Below are 15,127 nucleotides of genomic sequence, written 5' to 3' on the forward strand. Positions count from 1 at the left end.
CCGTGCAGAAAACGAGATCCATAGACTCAGTAGGTCTACTACATCTGGGCGAGAGGGGTTAAACTTTGTGTGGCATGGCCCCTCCCCTCTGAACTCCTGGGTGTAATACAAACTCGCAAACATAAAACTATTTTCTACCCATCATGGCTGCAGCACGTTTGTTACAGAGAAGCTTGCTCGTCGTGGCTCAGCTTTTGGGCAGAACGTCTTGGAATGCGGGCCCTCGAGAGAAGGTTAAAACGGTGACGGATCTACCGCATGTCAGTGTTTTGAAGCTGCTCTATCGGTTGATGTTTCAGGGCTTCTATAGCAGGTTGCACGAACTCCAGGTACAATTTAACGTCCGACAAAAGACACTGTTGCATGCTGATGACGTGTAATCACATCATCATGAAAGTTGATGTGTATAACTGTCAATGGTAGTAAATTACTGCATTTTCCGCACTATAAGGCGCACCAGATTATAATCCGCTCCTTTAATGAATGGCCTATTTTAAAACCTGCTTCATATACAGGTAGGTTAGGACGTACTTGACTTACATGATTTTTACTTTACAACCACCATTTTGTCTCCATTGTTTTATCATTATTATTTTTTTTGGGTCACGTAAACAGAACCTTATTGTACCCCACAGTAACTTATTTTTACTTTATTGATATGAAGCGTTCTGTCCTCACTAAACGTGAATTTGTTCAGCTTGACAGACAGCAGACAAGGCAATTGTGCTTTTTGAAGCTTTTTACTTCCTTCACTTTAGACAATTTGTAAAGCTGCAGCACACAAATGTACACTTATGTTCAAAACGACATGCATCATACAATAAAAGGACACAAAACAAATGGTGTTCAAATGTCCATCTAGTTGGAGCAATACATAAATTTTTAGTAGATTAAATTAGCCTAATTTGCCTAACAAAAGTCCGCTATCTTAAATGCTACAAATGCTAACATATTTACAATTCTCATAGCAAATCGCTCACAACTAAACAAACTGTAGCTGTAAACTTAATTACAAATTAATAGACAAATACATCGACTTCAGAATGGTATTGACGGGTCAGATCAATCATGCACTGTGCCTCGCATTCAGTAGGAGGAGGCCGCCTACATCAAGAGGAGCTATTTACAAACACACACGCAGCTAACGCCGAATTTCTGTTGGAAAAAGTACGAAAGCTGTACCGCATGCAAACAGGAAAGATTGTCTCCAGAGTGATTTGTTTGAGGATTCAAGGTAATTATATTTTTCGTACCATGGCATTTTGAAACGTTGTGAAAAAAAATTAATGGGAGAAATTAGCCGCTACTGCATTGGCATCATAGTTCGCAATATTTACGTTAGATAAATGCTCCCTGTACAGTTTTATTTATTTATTTTTTTGCTTTTAACTAAGAACAGAGACTGTTTTACGTCCATATTTATAACGATTTGAGGGATTTAAGCGGTTATTCACAAGAATTTTCACTGGAAAAGCTCTGTTTACATAAGGCGGCCGCTAGCTACATTTACTAGCAGACTAGCATCGTACTTTGACATATTCACCTAAAATAAATGCTCCATGTACAGTTTTTTTTTTTTTTTTTTTGCTTTTAACCGCGAACCGAGACTGTTTTACGTCCATATCTATAAAGAATTCGGGGATTTAACATTTTTTTAAAGGATTTTCAATACTATACTATACGATACTACTCGGTCAGCTTTGACGGATTCGCCAACAATGCAGGCCCCCTATTTATCCGCGCCGCGGCTCGTGTCCCGTCAATACATTATGAAGTCTATGACAAATATATTAGCTGAAACAACTTACAGGTGGCTCTAGGTGGGCCAAGCATGAGCACAGCTGTCCTTTATCCATGTCAGATGAGAATCTGCTCCTCAGTCATACGGCGACAGTCCAGCCAGACCCAGCACTGCCACCAGAGGGCACTGTATCCTCCATCACTAAACAAAATACAATACTTGTGGATAGTTATTTTGAGATTTAGGGTTTAAAAAAAAAAAGGGGTTAATTAGGACTTACACGTAAACTTGGGTTACGTCGCCAGCGTAGGAACGGAACTCGATCGTGAGGCCCAATGTCGGCATTCGAGAAAATTTAAGGATTTTAGGTGTGCCTTATACGGCGGGAAATACGGTACTTAATAGTTGGGGTTGTGCAAGAGAATATTTCTTTCCTGTGATCCCAAAAGTTGCAATCTCCTGGTTTATGGGATGTTTCTATGGCATATAGTGATGCACTTGGGTTATGTACCCCTTGTATTCGCTCACCAGCTTTATGAAAAGCAGCTCTACGGGCCCATATACAGAGATGGATTAAAGACAGTGTCCCTGACCACCCCGAAGCTGCTGGAGGAACTCTTGCGAAGTGATGAAAAGTTCCCTTCTAGAGGAGACATGTCTTTTTGGAAGGATTATCGTGACATGAAAGGATTCGGCTACGGCCCTTTCACTGAGTAAGAACCCAGTAGAACACATTTCTGATCTGATCCAAACAACAGTCTGCAGGAACAAAGTCCTGTCGTGTAGATTTAAATCCAGATACAGAATTACAGGGTAATGCCAAGAGAACAAACAACATGGGGGATAAAATAGTGAATCAAAGTACAGGTTTAGACAAATATTGACCAACTAGTGCAGTAGCGTACATCTCAAATAGTGAGGTGCTTTTTTGCCGTACTAGAATAAAGTGTAATTGCACACTAACTCAGTGGGTGGCAGTGGTACTGTCATTTTCAGAGTGCGCGTGGTATTTTTGAACCAAACGAGCACACAGCAAAGAGCACTGGAGATATGACGAGCTAAGACGAGGAAATATGATGAAGCGTTTTGCTTTTGGCTATGACTTTTAATACAGTGGGAGACAAGGAAAGACAAGTCTGTTTACTGTCTAAAATTGTTTGCAGCGGACAGAAGGAAGCTAAGTCAATTAAGACGTCCCATATAGACATTAGACCCCAATCACATTGATAAGCCGCTTGATTCTTTTTCAGGGATAATGTGCCGAATATTGCCAACAATCGTCCCGCTTTGTCAAGGTTACATCAGTAAACCAGTGAGCACTATTAGCATCACATAACATGGCATACCAGGTTGCTCGGTGCAAAATAGAGAGACGGTGAGAACCAAAAGTGGTATTTGCCATGTGGGAAAACTGATTGTCCATGTGTTGTTTTTTTTTTTGTCATGTGGCAAAAGGGCAATATCCATGGCAATATCCATTTTGCCACATGGCAAAAAATGCCACATGGCAAAGAAAAAGTGCCACATGGCAAAATCCATTTTTCCACATAGCAAAAAAAAAAAAAGCCAGATGGCAAAATCCATTTTGTGACAAGGCAAAAAATGCCACAAATGCCATATTTGCCATAGGTTAAAAAATGCCACATGGCAAAATCCATTTTGCCACATGGCAAAGGAAAAAAATGCCACATGGCAAAATCCATTTTGCTTGCCTGGCACAGCCAGACTATTCTCCCTGTATTTTTCAAACACTGTGAGAAATAGTCTGGGACCCAGCCCATTAACGGCCTCTCAAGCAAGGTACAAAATCAATCGTTTATTTGCGTGACATGTTTTTAACTAGTAACGTCACTTTTGCGCGCCGAAAGTCGTCTCTACAGCAACACAGATGTCGAACAGGAGAGCCGAGAATATGTTCCAATCCGCGGTAAAACCAGTTTTAAATGACCAAAAACACATCGAAACAAGTCATTGACAACAGTCAACATGGCTTGTGCTAGCCATGTTGAATTAACTTCTCCATTCTCCGCTCACGCCAATTACTTGTCGCTTTAACAACGTCTGCCCGTCGCTGATTGGTCCACTCCGCTGTCTGTTTGCTGTGGCTTGGTCCGCCCTCAGAATTTGATCCGCCTGACGGTCGCCAGACTCAATCGCTGGAACAGCGGTGAGTCTGGTATACCAGGCAACCATTTTTCCACATAGCCAAAAAAAAAAAAAAAAGCCACATGGCAAAATCCATTTTGCCATATGGTTAAAAAATGCCACATGGCAAAGAAAAAATGCCACATGGCAAAATCCATTTTGCCACATGGCAAAAAAAGCCACATGGCAAAGGAAAAAAATGTCACATGGCAAAGAAAAATTGCCACATGGCAAAGAAAAATTGCCACATGGCAAAGAAAAATTGCCACATGGCAAAATCTATTTTGCCACATGGCAAAAAAAATGCCACATGGCAAAATCATTTTTGCTACATGGTAAAATAAAAGGCCTAATGGCAAAAAAAATGCCATATGGCAAGTATCACTTTTGCTTCCAGGCCCTGCTGGCAAAATAACGCCACACCATAGCAAAGGAGCTGATACTGCCTGCACCAAAAATAAAAACTGTCCCTCTCTCTACCTACTAATGCACCATATCATCCAATCTACTAACAGTTTTAAATTAAATGTGTGAATTGGGCCATTTCTTGAAGATGAAAATCTTCATGTCATCTTGTGTTTCAAGAGAAGGAGAGCGCTGGTACAAGCTGAGGAAGGCATTGAACAAACGCATGATGCATCCTAAAGATTCCATCCTGTATGGAAGAATTCTAAACACTGTAGTCAACGACTTCATAGCCAGGCTCCAATATGTGCGGCAGTGCAGCCCCACCGGAGATTTGGTGAAGAATTTGGCTGACGAGTTCTATTGTTTTTCACTAGAGAGTAAGTACAGTTCTTGCAAGTCTTGTTTTGAGTTGCGAGCAAAATAGACTCATTCCACACAGGTATTGCCACAATACTGTTTGAGACCAGACTGGGCGCGCTTGAAAAGGACGTTCCAGCAAGTACGCTGCAGTTTATCGACGCTATAGGCACAATGTTTTCCAACAGCCTGGCCGTGGTCGTGTTGCCAAAGTGGAGTCGCAATTTGCTGCCATACTGGGGACGCTACATCAACGGGTGGGACGGCATCTTCACCTTTGGTGAGAGTTCAACTTCATTAACATGATCTGAAATGTATGACAGAGTTGACATGACCATCATTAAAGGACGCATGAAAAGTTCTCAAGAATCCATGCATTTATGTTGAACAGAAAATCAGAAATCATCGATTGAGGCAGCCATTTTGGATGAATTTCTTCTCTGGAACTAACTGGATAGTAATTAGGAGGGGGGGAGCCACCATTGAGTTCAACATAGAATTTAATGAAAGTGTATATCATATGGAACTTCGTATGGAATCAAAATTGAATAAGATGCTGACCTAGTTTGTTAGAAGCGACTATTATGGACATATTCCCTCTGTTGTACTCCCAATCAAGTCTGAAATAAATAAGCATTAAATTCAATCAAAATAGCATTACTTTAAAATTTACTTGAGTAAAAAGTAAAAGTATTTTTTCCCGATGCAAAAATGTAATATATGTAGACCAGTGGTGTCCAAGCTATTCCACATAGGGCCGCAGTGGGTGCTGGATTTCCTTCCTACACAACAAGACATCTTTTCACCAATCTGGTGTCTCACAAATGTAACCAGTTCATTGCAGTCAGGTGCTGCTTGTTTTAGCACAAACTTCATTGGTTAAACTGTCTGTGCCCAACTGGTAGGAACAAAAACCATGACCCACAGCGGCCCTTGAGGACAGGTTTGGACACCCTTGATGTAGACATATACATTATGTCAGAGAACACTCAGGTGACTTGAAGTTCCGCTCTGAGACCCCTAATTTGGCCAACTTTCAACATTGTCCGATATGCATGTGTGATACATCATTGTAAAGCTTAAAATCTCAATTTTCTGGGGAAAGAAACATTTTGAACAGGTCATTTTTTAAAAAAAACATTTTTTAAACGGTGAAGCAGAATTAAAGACGTCATGACTTTAACGAGATATTATCGCGTACTTACCTTGTTTCGATCCAAAAACTCCATGTAGCATGTATCACTGAGTGTCAAGACACAGCTGTGAATGGCCACAGCCACATTTTTGGGGGATTTTATGGGGGAAACATGGTCATATAACAAGGGTCGCGATGCAGAAATCGCAGTCCTCAAGTAGTGGTCGAGATTTTCTTTTTCATATATTTACCCTTTTAAACGTTGTTTTTCAATTTTTCTTTGTTTGGATCGATGATTTATCATCTAACATATCGGAGAAAATGCGACAGTAACAACAACAACAACAACAAATTAAGCGATAGTTGTGAGGTAGATATCCGTGACTTTTTTGCAGACGCCATTTTTTTCATTGTGACGTAATTTGTTTTACGTTTAAAATATGCGAGTGAATGATTTTTTTAAAGTCATTTTTTTAAATGAAATATTAGATGATGATAATGATTCTAAGCTAAAAATGACATTTTGAATGATAAATATAATTAATTACCTTCGTTTTATGCCTGGGTTGAAATAAAAGCGGTTGCGCTACGTCTGTAAACAGGGGTTTCCAGGGTAAAACGGACAAATTAAAAATAGTTCAGGGGCCTAATGCGCCATGAATCTCCTATGACAGCATATAGACATATTATACTATGAAACACGTCAGTTCTATTGGTTTAAAATACAGAAGTTTCTTTTAAAAAGGTGTGCAAGAGGAGAAACTGCTTTTTCAGTCTTGTCTATGTTATCGGCCATATATATATTATACAGTGCCTTGCAAAAGTATTCGGCCCCCTTGAATCTTGCAACCTTTCGCCACATTTCAGGCTTCAAACATTAAGATATGAAATTTAATTTTTTTGTCAAGAATCAACAACAAGTGGGACACAATCGTGAAGTGGAACAACATTTATTGGATAATTTAAACTTTTTTAACAAATAAAAAACTGAAAAGTGGGGCGTGCAATATTATTCGGCCCCTTTACTTTCAGTGCCGCAAACTCACTCCAGAAGTTCAGTGAGGATCTCTGAATGATCCAATGTTGTCCTAAATGACCGATGATGATAAATAGAATCCACCTGTGTGTAATCAAGTCTCCTTATAAATGCACCTGCTCTGTGATAGTCTCAGGGTTCTGTTTAAAGTGCAGAGAGCATTATGAAAACCAAGGAACACACCAGGCAGGTCCGAGATACTGTTGTGGAGAAGTTTAAAGCCGGATTTGGATACAAAAAGATTTCCCAAGCTTTGAACATCTCAAGGAGCACTGTGCAAGCCATCATATTGAAATGGAAGGAGCATCAGACCACTGCAAATCTACCAAGACCCGGCCGTCCTTCCAAACTTTCTTCTCAAACAAGGAGAAAACTGATCAGAGATGCAGCCAAGAGGCCCATGATCACTCTGGATGAACTGCAGAGATCTACAGTTGAGGTGGGAGAGTCTGTCCATAGGACAACAATCAGTCGTACACTGCACAAATCTGGCCTTTATGGAAGAGTGGCAAGAAGAAAGCCATTTCTCAAAGATATCCATAAAAAGTCTGGTTTAAAGTTTGCCACAAGCCACCTGGGAGACACACCAAACATGTGGAAGAAGGTGCTCTGGTCAGATGAAACCAAAATTGAACTTTTTGGCCACAGTGCAAAACGATATGTTTGGCGTAAAAGCAACACAGCTCATCACCCTGAACACACCATCCCCACTGTCAAACATGGTGGTGGCAGCATCATGGTTTGGGCCTGCTTTTCTTCAGCAGGGACAGGGAAGATGGTTAAAATTGATGGGAAGATGGATGCAGCCAAATACAGGAACATTCTGGAAGAAAACCTGTTGGTATCTGCACAAGACCTGAGACTGGGACGGAGATTTATCTTCCAACAGGACAATGATCCAAAACATAAAGCCAAATCTACAATGGAATGGTTCAAAAATAAACGTATCCAGGTGTTAGAATGGCCAAGTCAAAGTCCAGACCTGAATCCAATCGAGAATCTGTGGAAAGAGGTGAAGACTGCTGTTCACAAACACTCTCCATCCAACCTCACTGAGCTCGAGCTGTTTTGCAAGGAAGAATGGGCAAGAATGTCAGTCTCTCGATGTGCAAAACTGATAGAAACATACCCCAAGCGACTTGCAGCTGTAATTGGAGCAAAAGGTGGCGCTACAAAGTATTAATGCAAGGGGGCCGAATAATATTGCACGCCCCACTTTTCAGTTTTTTATTTGTTAAAAAAGTTTAAATTATCCAATAAATTTTGTTCCACTTCACGATTGTGTCCCACTTGTTGTTGATTCTTGACAAAAAATTAAAATTGTATATCTTTATGTTTGAAGCCTGAAATGTGGCGAAAGGTTGCAAGGTTCAAAGGGGCCGACTACTTTTGCAAGGCACTGTATATATGTATACAGTGATCCCTCGTTTTTCGCGGTTAATGGAGATCGCCATCTACCACAAAAATCGAAATCCGCAAAGTAGAAGACATGATTTCCCCTTTTATATATATATATACATGTATATATATATATATATATATATATATATATATATTTTATTATTTTTTTTACCCCAAAGTATAATTCTTTATTAAATGCTTCTGTATGAGCCATGGTGTCTATTAGTGTTGATTTTGATTATCTTATACTATTTCTTTTGTTTATGAGCCTAGTTATCTTCCTTTGCTTATTGTTTGACTGTCTACTTGAGTTCCTTATTAGTCGGTCGGGGTGTGGTTTAGGTGATCAGCCTTTGACACAGGTCGGCTGTTATGCCTACTTGAATTTTGGCTGCGAGAAGGACCCAAGGCAGTTGAACACACAAAGCGAGGAGATTAGTTGCCTGAAGGCATATTTTCTGTTGACCATTGTTGCACTGCCCCACGTTATTGTTTAGTTTTGTTTATGTGATTTAGAAAACCACAAGTAGTATTGTTTGAATTTGATTTGGAACAAACACTTTAAACTTTACGTTCGGTCTATTTAGAGTGATTTGACGAGTCAAGAAACCCCTAGCCTATTAAGTCTCTCGGTGGCTATTTTCAAAATAGTCCCCACAGCTTCATTGAGTGAGTCCTCTCAATTTAACTCATGCTGCTTAGAACAGCACAGTACACATACAATGAGTTGCCATAGCATACTACAGCCAAAGTTTAACAAGTTAAATGAGTCGGCGCCTTTGAAAGGTAGTACTCTCAAGCTTCTCTAGCAAGTTCAAAGCAGCTCCCTTGTCACTCATCTTTATCAAGCTGCAGCTGCCTGGTGATAAAGAAAATCTTCAGGAGGGAGAGTGAGAGGCTGTACGTAATCGGATGGGACATCTCTATAAAATCCTGCATTTTTTTTAATTTAAAAAAAGAAAATGGACTCAGGGCGCCATGTTTGAAGCGCGAAGTAGCGAGGGATCACTGTACATATGTACACTGTACATCCATGCAAAATTTTAGTCAATATTAAAAAAAAGAACTGGAAAATTCATTGACTGCTTGCTTTTATTATAAAATGTGCAGAATGGTAAAAACAAGCAATAAAAGTGACTGCACTGTAACGGAAGCTTAACAAGCTCAAAAATGCCAAAACTTAGCTTAATGAAGGATTGCAAGCAACTATCAGGTGCATACCACCACCTACTGTTCAAAAGTGTGGTGGTTTGTAGTGGTCAATATCTTGTTCACCTGCCTAATCTTGCTTGTACTTGTGTTGCTGCCTCTAGTGTTTCTTCTTTTATATATAAAAACTCAACTTGTCTGCCTTTTTTCTTAGCCAAACCATTGATCGACAAGAAGCTGGAAGACATTAAGCAGCGCATTGACCGCAACCAGGATGTGGAGGGAGAGTACCTGACGTACTTGTTGTCCAACACCACAATGGACACCAAAGACGTGTACGGCAGCATCGCCGAGCTTCTCTTAGCTGGAGTGGACACGGTAAAAAAATTTAATCATGAATTACCTTAATCCAAACATTTAATGGGGCCCAAAGTTGTATTCTGGTACTGAGTCCTAAAAATGAGTTAGTCATGCATGTTCTTATCATTTTATTCTCTTCCAAAAATATTTACGGGGCAGACCTCTAACACTCTGACGTGGACATTATACCTGCTGTCCCGATGCCCTCAAGTCCAGGAGAAGCTTTATAAAGAAGTGTCCGAATTGAAAACTGTAGATGGGACCCCATCTACGGAGGAGGTTACCCAAATGCCGTATTTAAGGGCTGTCATCAAGGAAGCGCTAAGGTACAGGCCACTGGATGTCAGAGGTGGGTAGTAAGGGGTTACATTTACTCCGTTCCATTTACTTGAGTAATATTTTGAGAAAAATGTTCTTCTGAGAGTACTTTTACCACACCATACTGTTTACTTGAGTAGATTATTGAAGCGGAAACCCTACTCTTACTCTGTTACTACTTTGGGCTACATAAGTGTTGTTAGATTTTTTCCCTCTTATTCGACATACTAGATTTGACTTGATTTTTGTTAGAGATACACAAAGTGGCTCTTCCATGAGACGTCGAAACAAAAATCACATGACTCATTTATACCAATCAGATGTAACGATAGTCATATCACAACACACAAGCTTGCGGTCGGAAGTCGTATGATTACGCTGGCATTTGAAATTGCCATTTCTGTGGTTAATGGAAACCCAGCTGTACTTGTTTTACTAGACCTCACAGCGGCATTCGATACGGTTGACCATACTGTCTTCGTATCTCATTTAGAGCACTTCATAGGCATCCGCTCTACAATTGTTTAAATCGTACCTGGAACATAGGACCTTCTCGGTAATGATTGGAGAGTTTTCCTCCTCAAGAACTTCTCTTGTGGGGTGCCACAAGGCTCTCTTTTAGGGTCTGTTCTGTTTCCAATTTATTCAACTTTGGCTCTCTGGTTCCGTTTTTGAAGACACAAGTCAAAAATCTCAGTGATATTCGATAAAAGGCTCAGGAAGTTTTTTCCAGGTCCGTCTCTTGGCCAAAGTGAAGCCTTTTCTTAGTCGCCAAAACCTTGAAAAAGCAATTCATGCCTTTATAAGCTCAAGACTGGATGACTGCAATGCACTTTATGTTGGTCTTCCCAAGTCTTCCATTTCTTGTCCGCAACTTGTTCAAGACCTTGTTTGACCGTGTATCATTGCTCCACTGGCTTCCAGCTCATTTTAGAATTGATTTTATACTTTTACTGTTTGTTTTTAAGTCTATTAATGGCCAGTCTTCTTACTTTTTTTAAGTCTATTAATGGCCAGTCTTCTTACTTGTCAGAGATTTTAACCCTCCGTAAATCTGGCAGTGCTCTTCGTTCTACCGGCCAGCTTCTTCTGCAAATTCCAAGCTTGAGACTTAAACATGGGGTGATTGATCTTTTGTGGTGTCTGCCCCCAGGTTGGGGAATAGCCTGCCGCCTGAAATCTGCAACCTGCCTAATATAGGCCTTTTTAAATCACAGTAAAAACCCTTTTTTTTTTAGACTCGCCTTTTCTCTTGACTAGAGTAGCCTGGTTATTAGGAATGGGAACCTCTTGGTACCTCACGATTCGATACGATTTGCGATACAAAGCTCACGATAACGATGATCTGACGATATGGCGATACAACGATTATCGATACATTTGTAGAATATCCTACAATGATTTTCTGACCAACAACTAATAAACAGAAAAACAAGCTTCTGCTGTGAATTGGAATGAGTTTATCACTCCAATTGCGAATTGGTGGCAGCGAATGAATGAATGTTCGAATCGCTGATTCGATGTTCATCCCTCCCTCTTCAAACGGATTGAATGTCTATGGCCGTCAGTGGCAGCCAATGCCAGGCAATGAGGTAATTTCGGGCCATTTAAGGTAATTTACCTGTTGATGTTCAGTTACTTCCTGTTGATTTTGGGGTATTTTATGGGTCACTTCCTGTTCATTTTGAGTTACAGAACAGGAAGCGACCTGGGAATCACCCAAATGAATAGGCATTGACTCGAACTCAACAGGAAATGACCTATAAATGCCCTAAAATGAACCCCAAGTGACCTGTAAATGCCCTGAAAACCCATTGGGCGTCGTGCACCATCAATGCAGCCTTAGAGTTAACTGAGACACTATTATGGTGGAAGATTTTGGCAGCAACTTGTTGGTTCCTTTTTATTTATTTATTTATCTATTTTAGATATTGACACCTTTTTAAAACGATGTCTCGATTCTTGGCAGGAGCATACGATATATCACCATTTCGATATTTTGTTACACTCCTACTGGTTAAATTACTTAAAGGGTTCAGATTTGATCTGTTTTATTTGCAGTTTTGACTTTTGGCGCGATGCGTTTTCTTCTCAATTTTATAGTATGATACTTTCCTGCCTTTTATTTATCATGACCTATGTTTTTCATTGTTGTAAAGCACTTTGAAGACCATTCGGGTTTTTGTAAAGGGCTATATAAATACATTTGATTTGATTTGGCCTGTTCAATCACATGCTGTCTTTAAAGCGCCGTAGTGCGGATTTCAACCTCTCTCCCATTTTTTTATTTGGCACCAATAGAATGCAGAAAACTAGAGATATGATTGTTTTATCTACTATAGGGCACTCAAGCTCTTGGGACGGGGGAAATTTCATTTCTGTATAGATTTTCCCAGTCATTATTAATTGATTTTTGTGCGTTTCTTTTTTTTTTTGGCCTTATATGGTCATGGTCAGGTTATAGCAGTCTTTCTCACATAGTGGGGCGTGCACATAATAATAGTTCAAATAGATCATGTCCTGAGAAAAAAATAATAAACTTATGTAGTAAAAAAAAATGACATTGTTAGTAGTTACTCAATACTTGAGTATTCTTTTTACTCAATACTTTTTTATTTGTTGTATATGAGTAAACTTATGATACTTTTTGTCATATTAATTTGAAGTAGTGCTACTCTTACTTGAGCAATCTTGTCTACTCTACCCACCTCATTAACTCTGGACAGCTCTTTAGTTGTCCCCATGTGGTTTGAGCATGGCATTAAACATTGTCGTCCGTTTGTTGGATTTGCTCAGGTCAAGGGGTCGTTCACCAATGCTCGCAGTTTTAATTGTCTCTTTTCATTACAGGATGTATCCAGTAGTTCCTTTAAATGCGAGGGTCATGGCTGAAAAAAGTGTTGTTATTGGTGGATATGAGTTTTCCAAAAATGTACGTCCTCCCTTGCAGGGGTTCTCAAACGTTTTGGGTTCAAAGACTAATTTTCTGTTTGTAATTTTCTCCAGACGGTTTTCACGTTTTGCCATTACGCCATCAGTCACGACGAGGAAACATTTCCGGAGCCGTTCACCTTTAAACCCGAGCGATGGCTCCGCGACGGCCGAGAAAGGCCAAACCCTTTCGGCTCCATCCCCTTCGGCTTTGGCGTGAGAAGCTGCATTGGGCGCAGAATTGCCGAGCTGGAGATGTATCTGGTCATATTTCAAGTGAGTGAGAAGATAAATTGCTCAGGATGATGCCAAATTTCATGAATCAACATCCGCTCTAATTTAACGGCGATTCTCTGGAGTGTGTATTTCAATTTTAGAGAATTTACTTTGTTGCAAATTCTGTGTTTTCATTTTTAAATAGTTAAGGACAATAATGAGCGCAACTTGATTTTGTGCTTTGTTTGACTTTCAGATAATCCGGATATTTGAGATCATACCAGACCCCAGTGTCTGCGAGGTGAAATCTCTTAACCGTACGGTTCTTGTACCAGACCGGCCGATCAATTTACATTTTGTGGACAGGGTATACAAAAAGGTGTCTTAGAGTATGGTTTGCCTGATGAAAATAACTTAGCTGCTACAGTGGTAAGAAAAAGTACTGAACTGGAATTTCTCAAATTTCTGTATAAAATCACCATCAAATATGATCGGATCTTTGTCAAAATCACACAGATATAAAAAGTGTCTGCTTTAACCAAAACCACCCAAACATTTATAGGTTTTAATTAGTGCTGTCAAAATTATCGCGTTAACGGGCGTTAATTAATTTTTTAAATTAATCACGTTAAAATATTTGACGCAATTAACGCAGATGCCCCGCTCAGACAGCTTTAAATGACAGTACAGTGAAACGCTCACTTGTTGTGTTTTATGGAGTTTTGCCGCCCTCTGCTGGCGCTTGGGTGCGACTGATTTTATAGGCTTCAGCACCCATGAGCATTGTGTAAGTAATTATTGACATCAACAATGGTGGGCTACTAATTTATTTTTTGATTGAAAATTTGTAAATTTTATTAAAACGAAAACATTACGAGGGGTTTTAATATAAAATTTATATAACTTGTACTAACATTTTTCTTTTAAGAACTACAAGTCTTTCTATCCATGGATCGCTTAAACAGAATGTTAATAATGTTAATGCCATCTTGTTGATTTATTGTTATAATAAATAAATACAGTCCGCATGTTGAATGTATATATCCATCTTGTGTCTTATGTTTCCATTCCAACAATAATTTACAGAAAAATATGGCATATTTTATAGATGGTTTGAATTGCGATTAATTACGATTAATTTTTAAGCTGTAATTAACTCGATTAAAAATTTGAATTGTTTGACAGCCCTAGTTTTAATATTGTAATGAGGATAGTACAGTATGCAAACAATGACAGAAGCGGGGAAATAAGTAAGTAAACCATCACATTTAATATTTTGTGGGGCCCCCCCTTTGGCACCAATCACCTTAACCAGACGCTTCCTGTAGCTGCAGATCAGACTGGCACATCGATCAGGACTAATCTTGGCCCATTCTACTATACAAAAATGCTGTAGTTCAGTCAGATTCCTGGGATGTCTGGCATGAATCGCTGTCTTTAGGTCAGGCCACAGCATCTCAATGGGGCTCAAGTCTGGACTTTGACTTGGCCACTCCAGAAAGTGTATTTTGTTCTTCTAAAATCATTCTGAAGTTAATCTACTTCTGTGTTTTGGATCGTCTTGTTACAGCATCCATCCTCTTTTTAGCTTCAACTGTCTGACAGACGGCCTCAGTTTTTCCTGCAGAACAGCCCGACAAACGTTTGAATTCATTCTTCCATTAATGATTGCAACAGGCCCAAATCATGATGCTCCCTCCAACATGCTTCACGGTGGGGATGAGGTGTTTATGTTGGTGAGCTGTTCCATTTTTCCTCCACAAATGTTGTAGTGTGTTAACCCCAAACATTTCAACTTTGGTTTCATCAGTCAAAATATTTTTGCCGAAACTTCTGTGAAGTGTCCAAATGCCTTTTCACGAACATTAAACGAGCAATTAATTTTAGGCAGCAGTGGCTTCCTCCGTGGAGTCCTCACATGAACACCATT

The 15,127-nt window shown here is 39.7% G+C and overlaps 1 protein-coding gene across 1 annotated transcript; it reads left to right on the forward strand.

The window, feature by feature from the left end:
- The first annotated feature begins 67 nt into the window (after positions 1–67).
- Positions 68–13,627, forward strand: LOC130927556 (sterol 26-hydroxylase, mitochondrial). The gene is made up of 9 exons (XM_057853484.1): positions 68–329; positions 2,273–2,454; positions 4,472–4,671; positions 4,734–4,931; positions 9,587–9,750; positions 9,892–10,058; positions 12,901–12,982; positions 13,057–13,257; positions 13,454–13,627. The coding sequence occupies exons 1-9, from the start codon at positions 144–146 to the stop codon at positions 13,583–13,585; spliced, it is 1,512 nt and encodes a 503-aa protein (XP_057709467.1). The 5' UTR covers positions 68–143; the 3' UTR covers positions 13,586–13,627.
- Positions 13,628–15,127: the final 1,500 nt, after the last annotated feature.

This window comes from Corythoichthys intestinalis, chromosome 12, assembly GCF_030265065.1.
Source record: "Corythoichthys intestinalis isolate RoL2023-P3 chromosome 12, ASM3026506v1, whole genome shotgun sequence".
Classification (NCBI taxonomy): Eukaryota; Metazoa; Chordata; class Actinopteri; order Syngnathiformes; family Syngnathidae; genus Corythoichthys; species Corythoichthys intestinalis.

What these genes read in the sequence shown, in the direction of transcription:
- LOC130927556 (XM_057853484.1), top strand. Translation starts at nt 144, where the DNA reads ATGGCTGCAGCACGTTTGTTACAGAGAAGCTTGCTCGTCGTGGCTCAG. An exon ending in CTATTGTTTTTCACTAGAGA is followed by an intron (nt 4,672 to 4,733) that starts GTAAGTACAGTT and finishes CATTCCACACAG; the next exon opens with GTATTGCCACAATACTGTTT. An exon ending in TGTATCTGGTCATATTTCAA is followed by an intron (nt 13,258 to 13,453) that starts GTGAGTGAGAAG and finishes TTTGACTTTCAG; the next exon opens with ATAATCCGGATATTTGAGAT.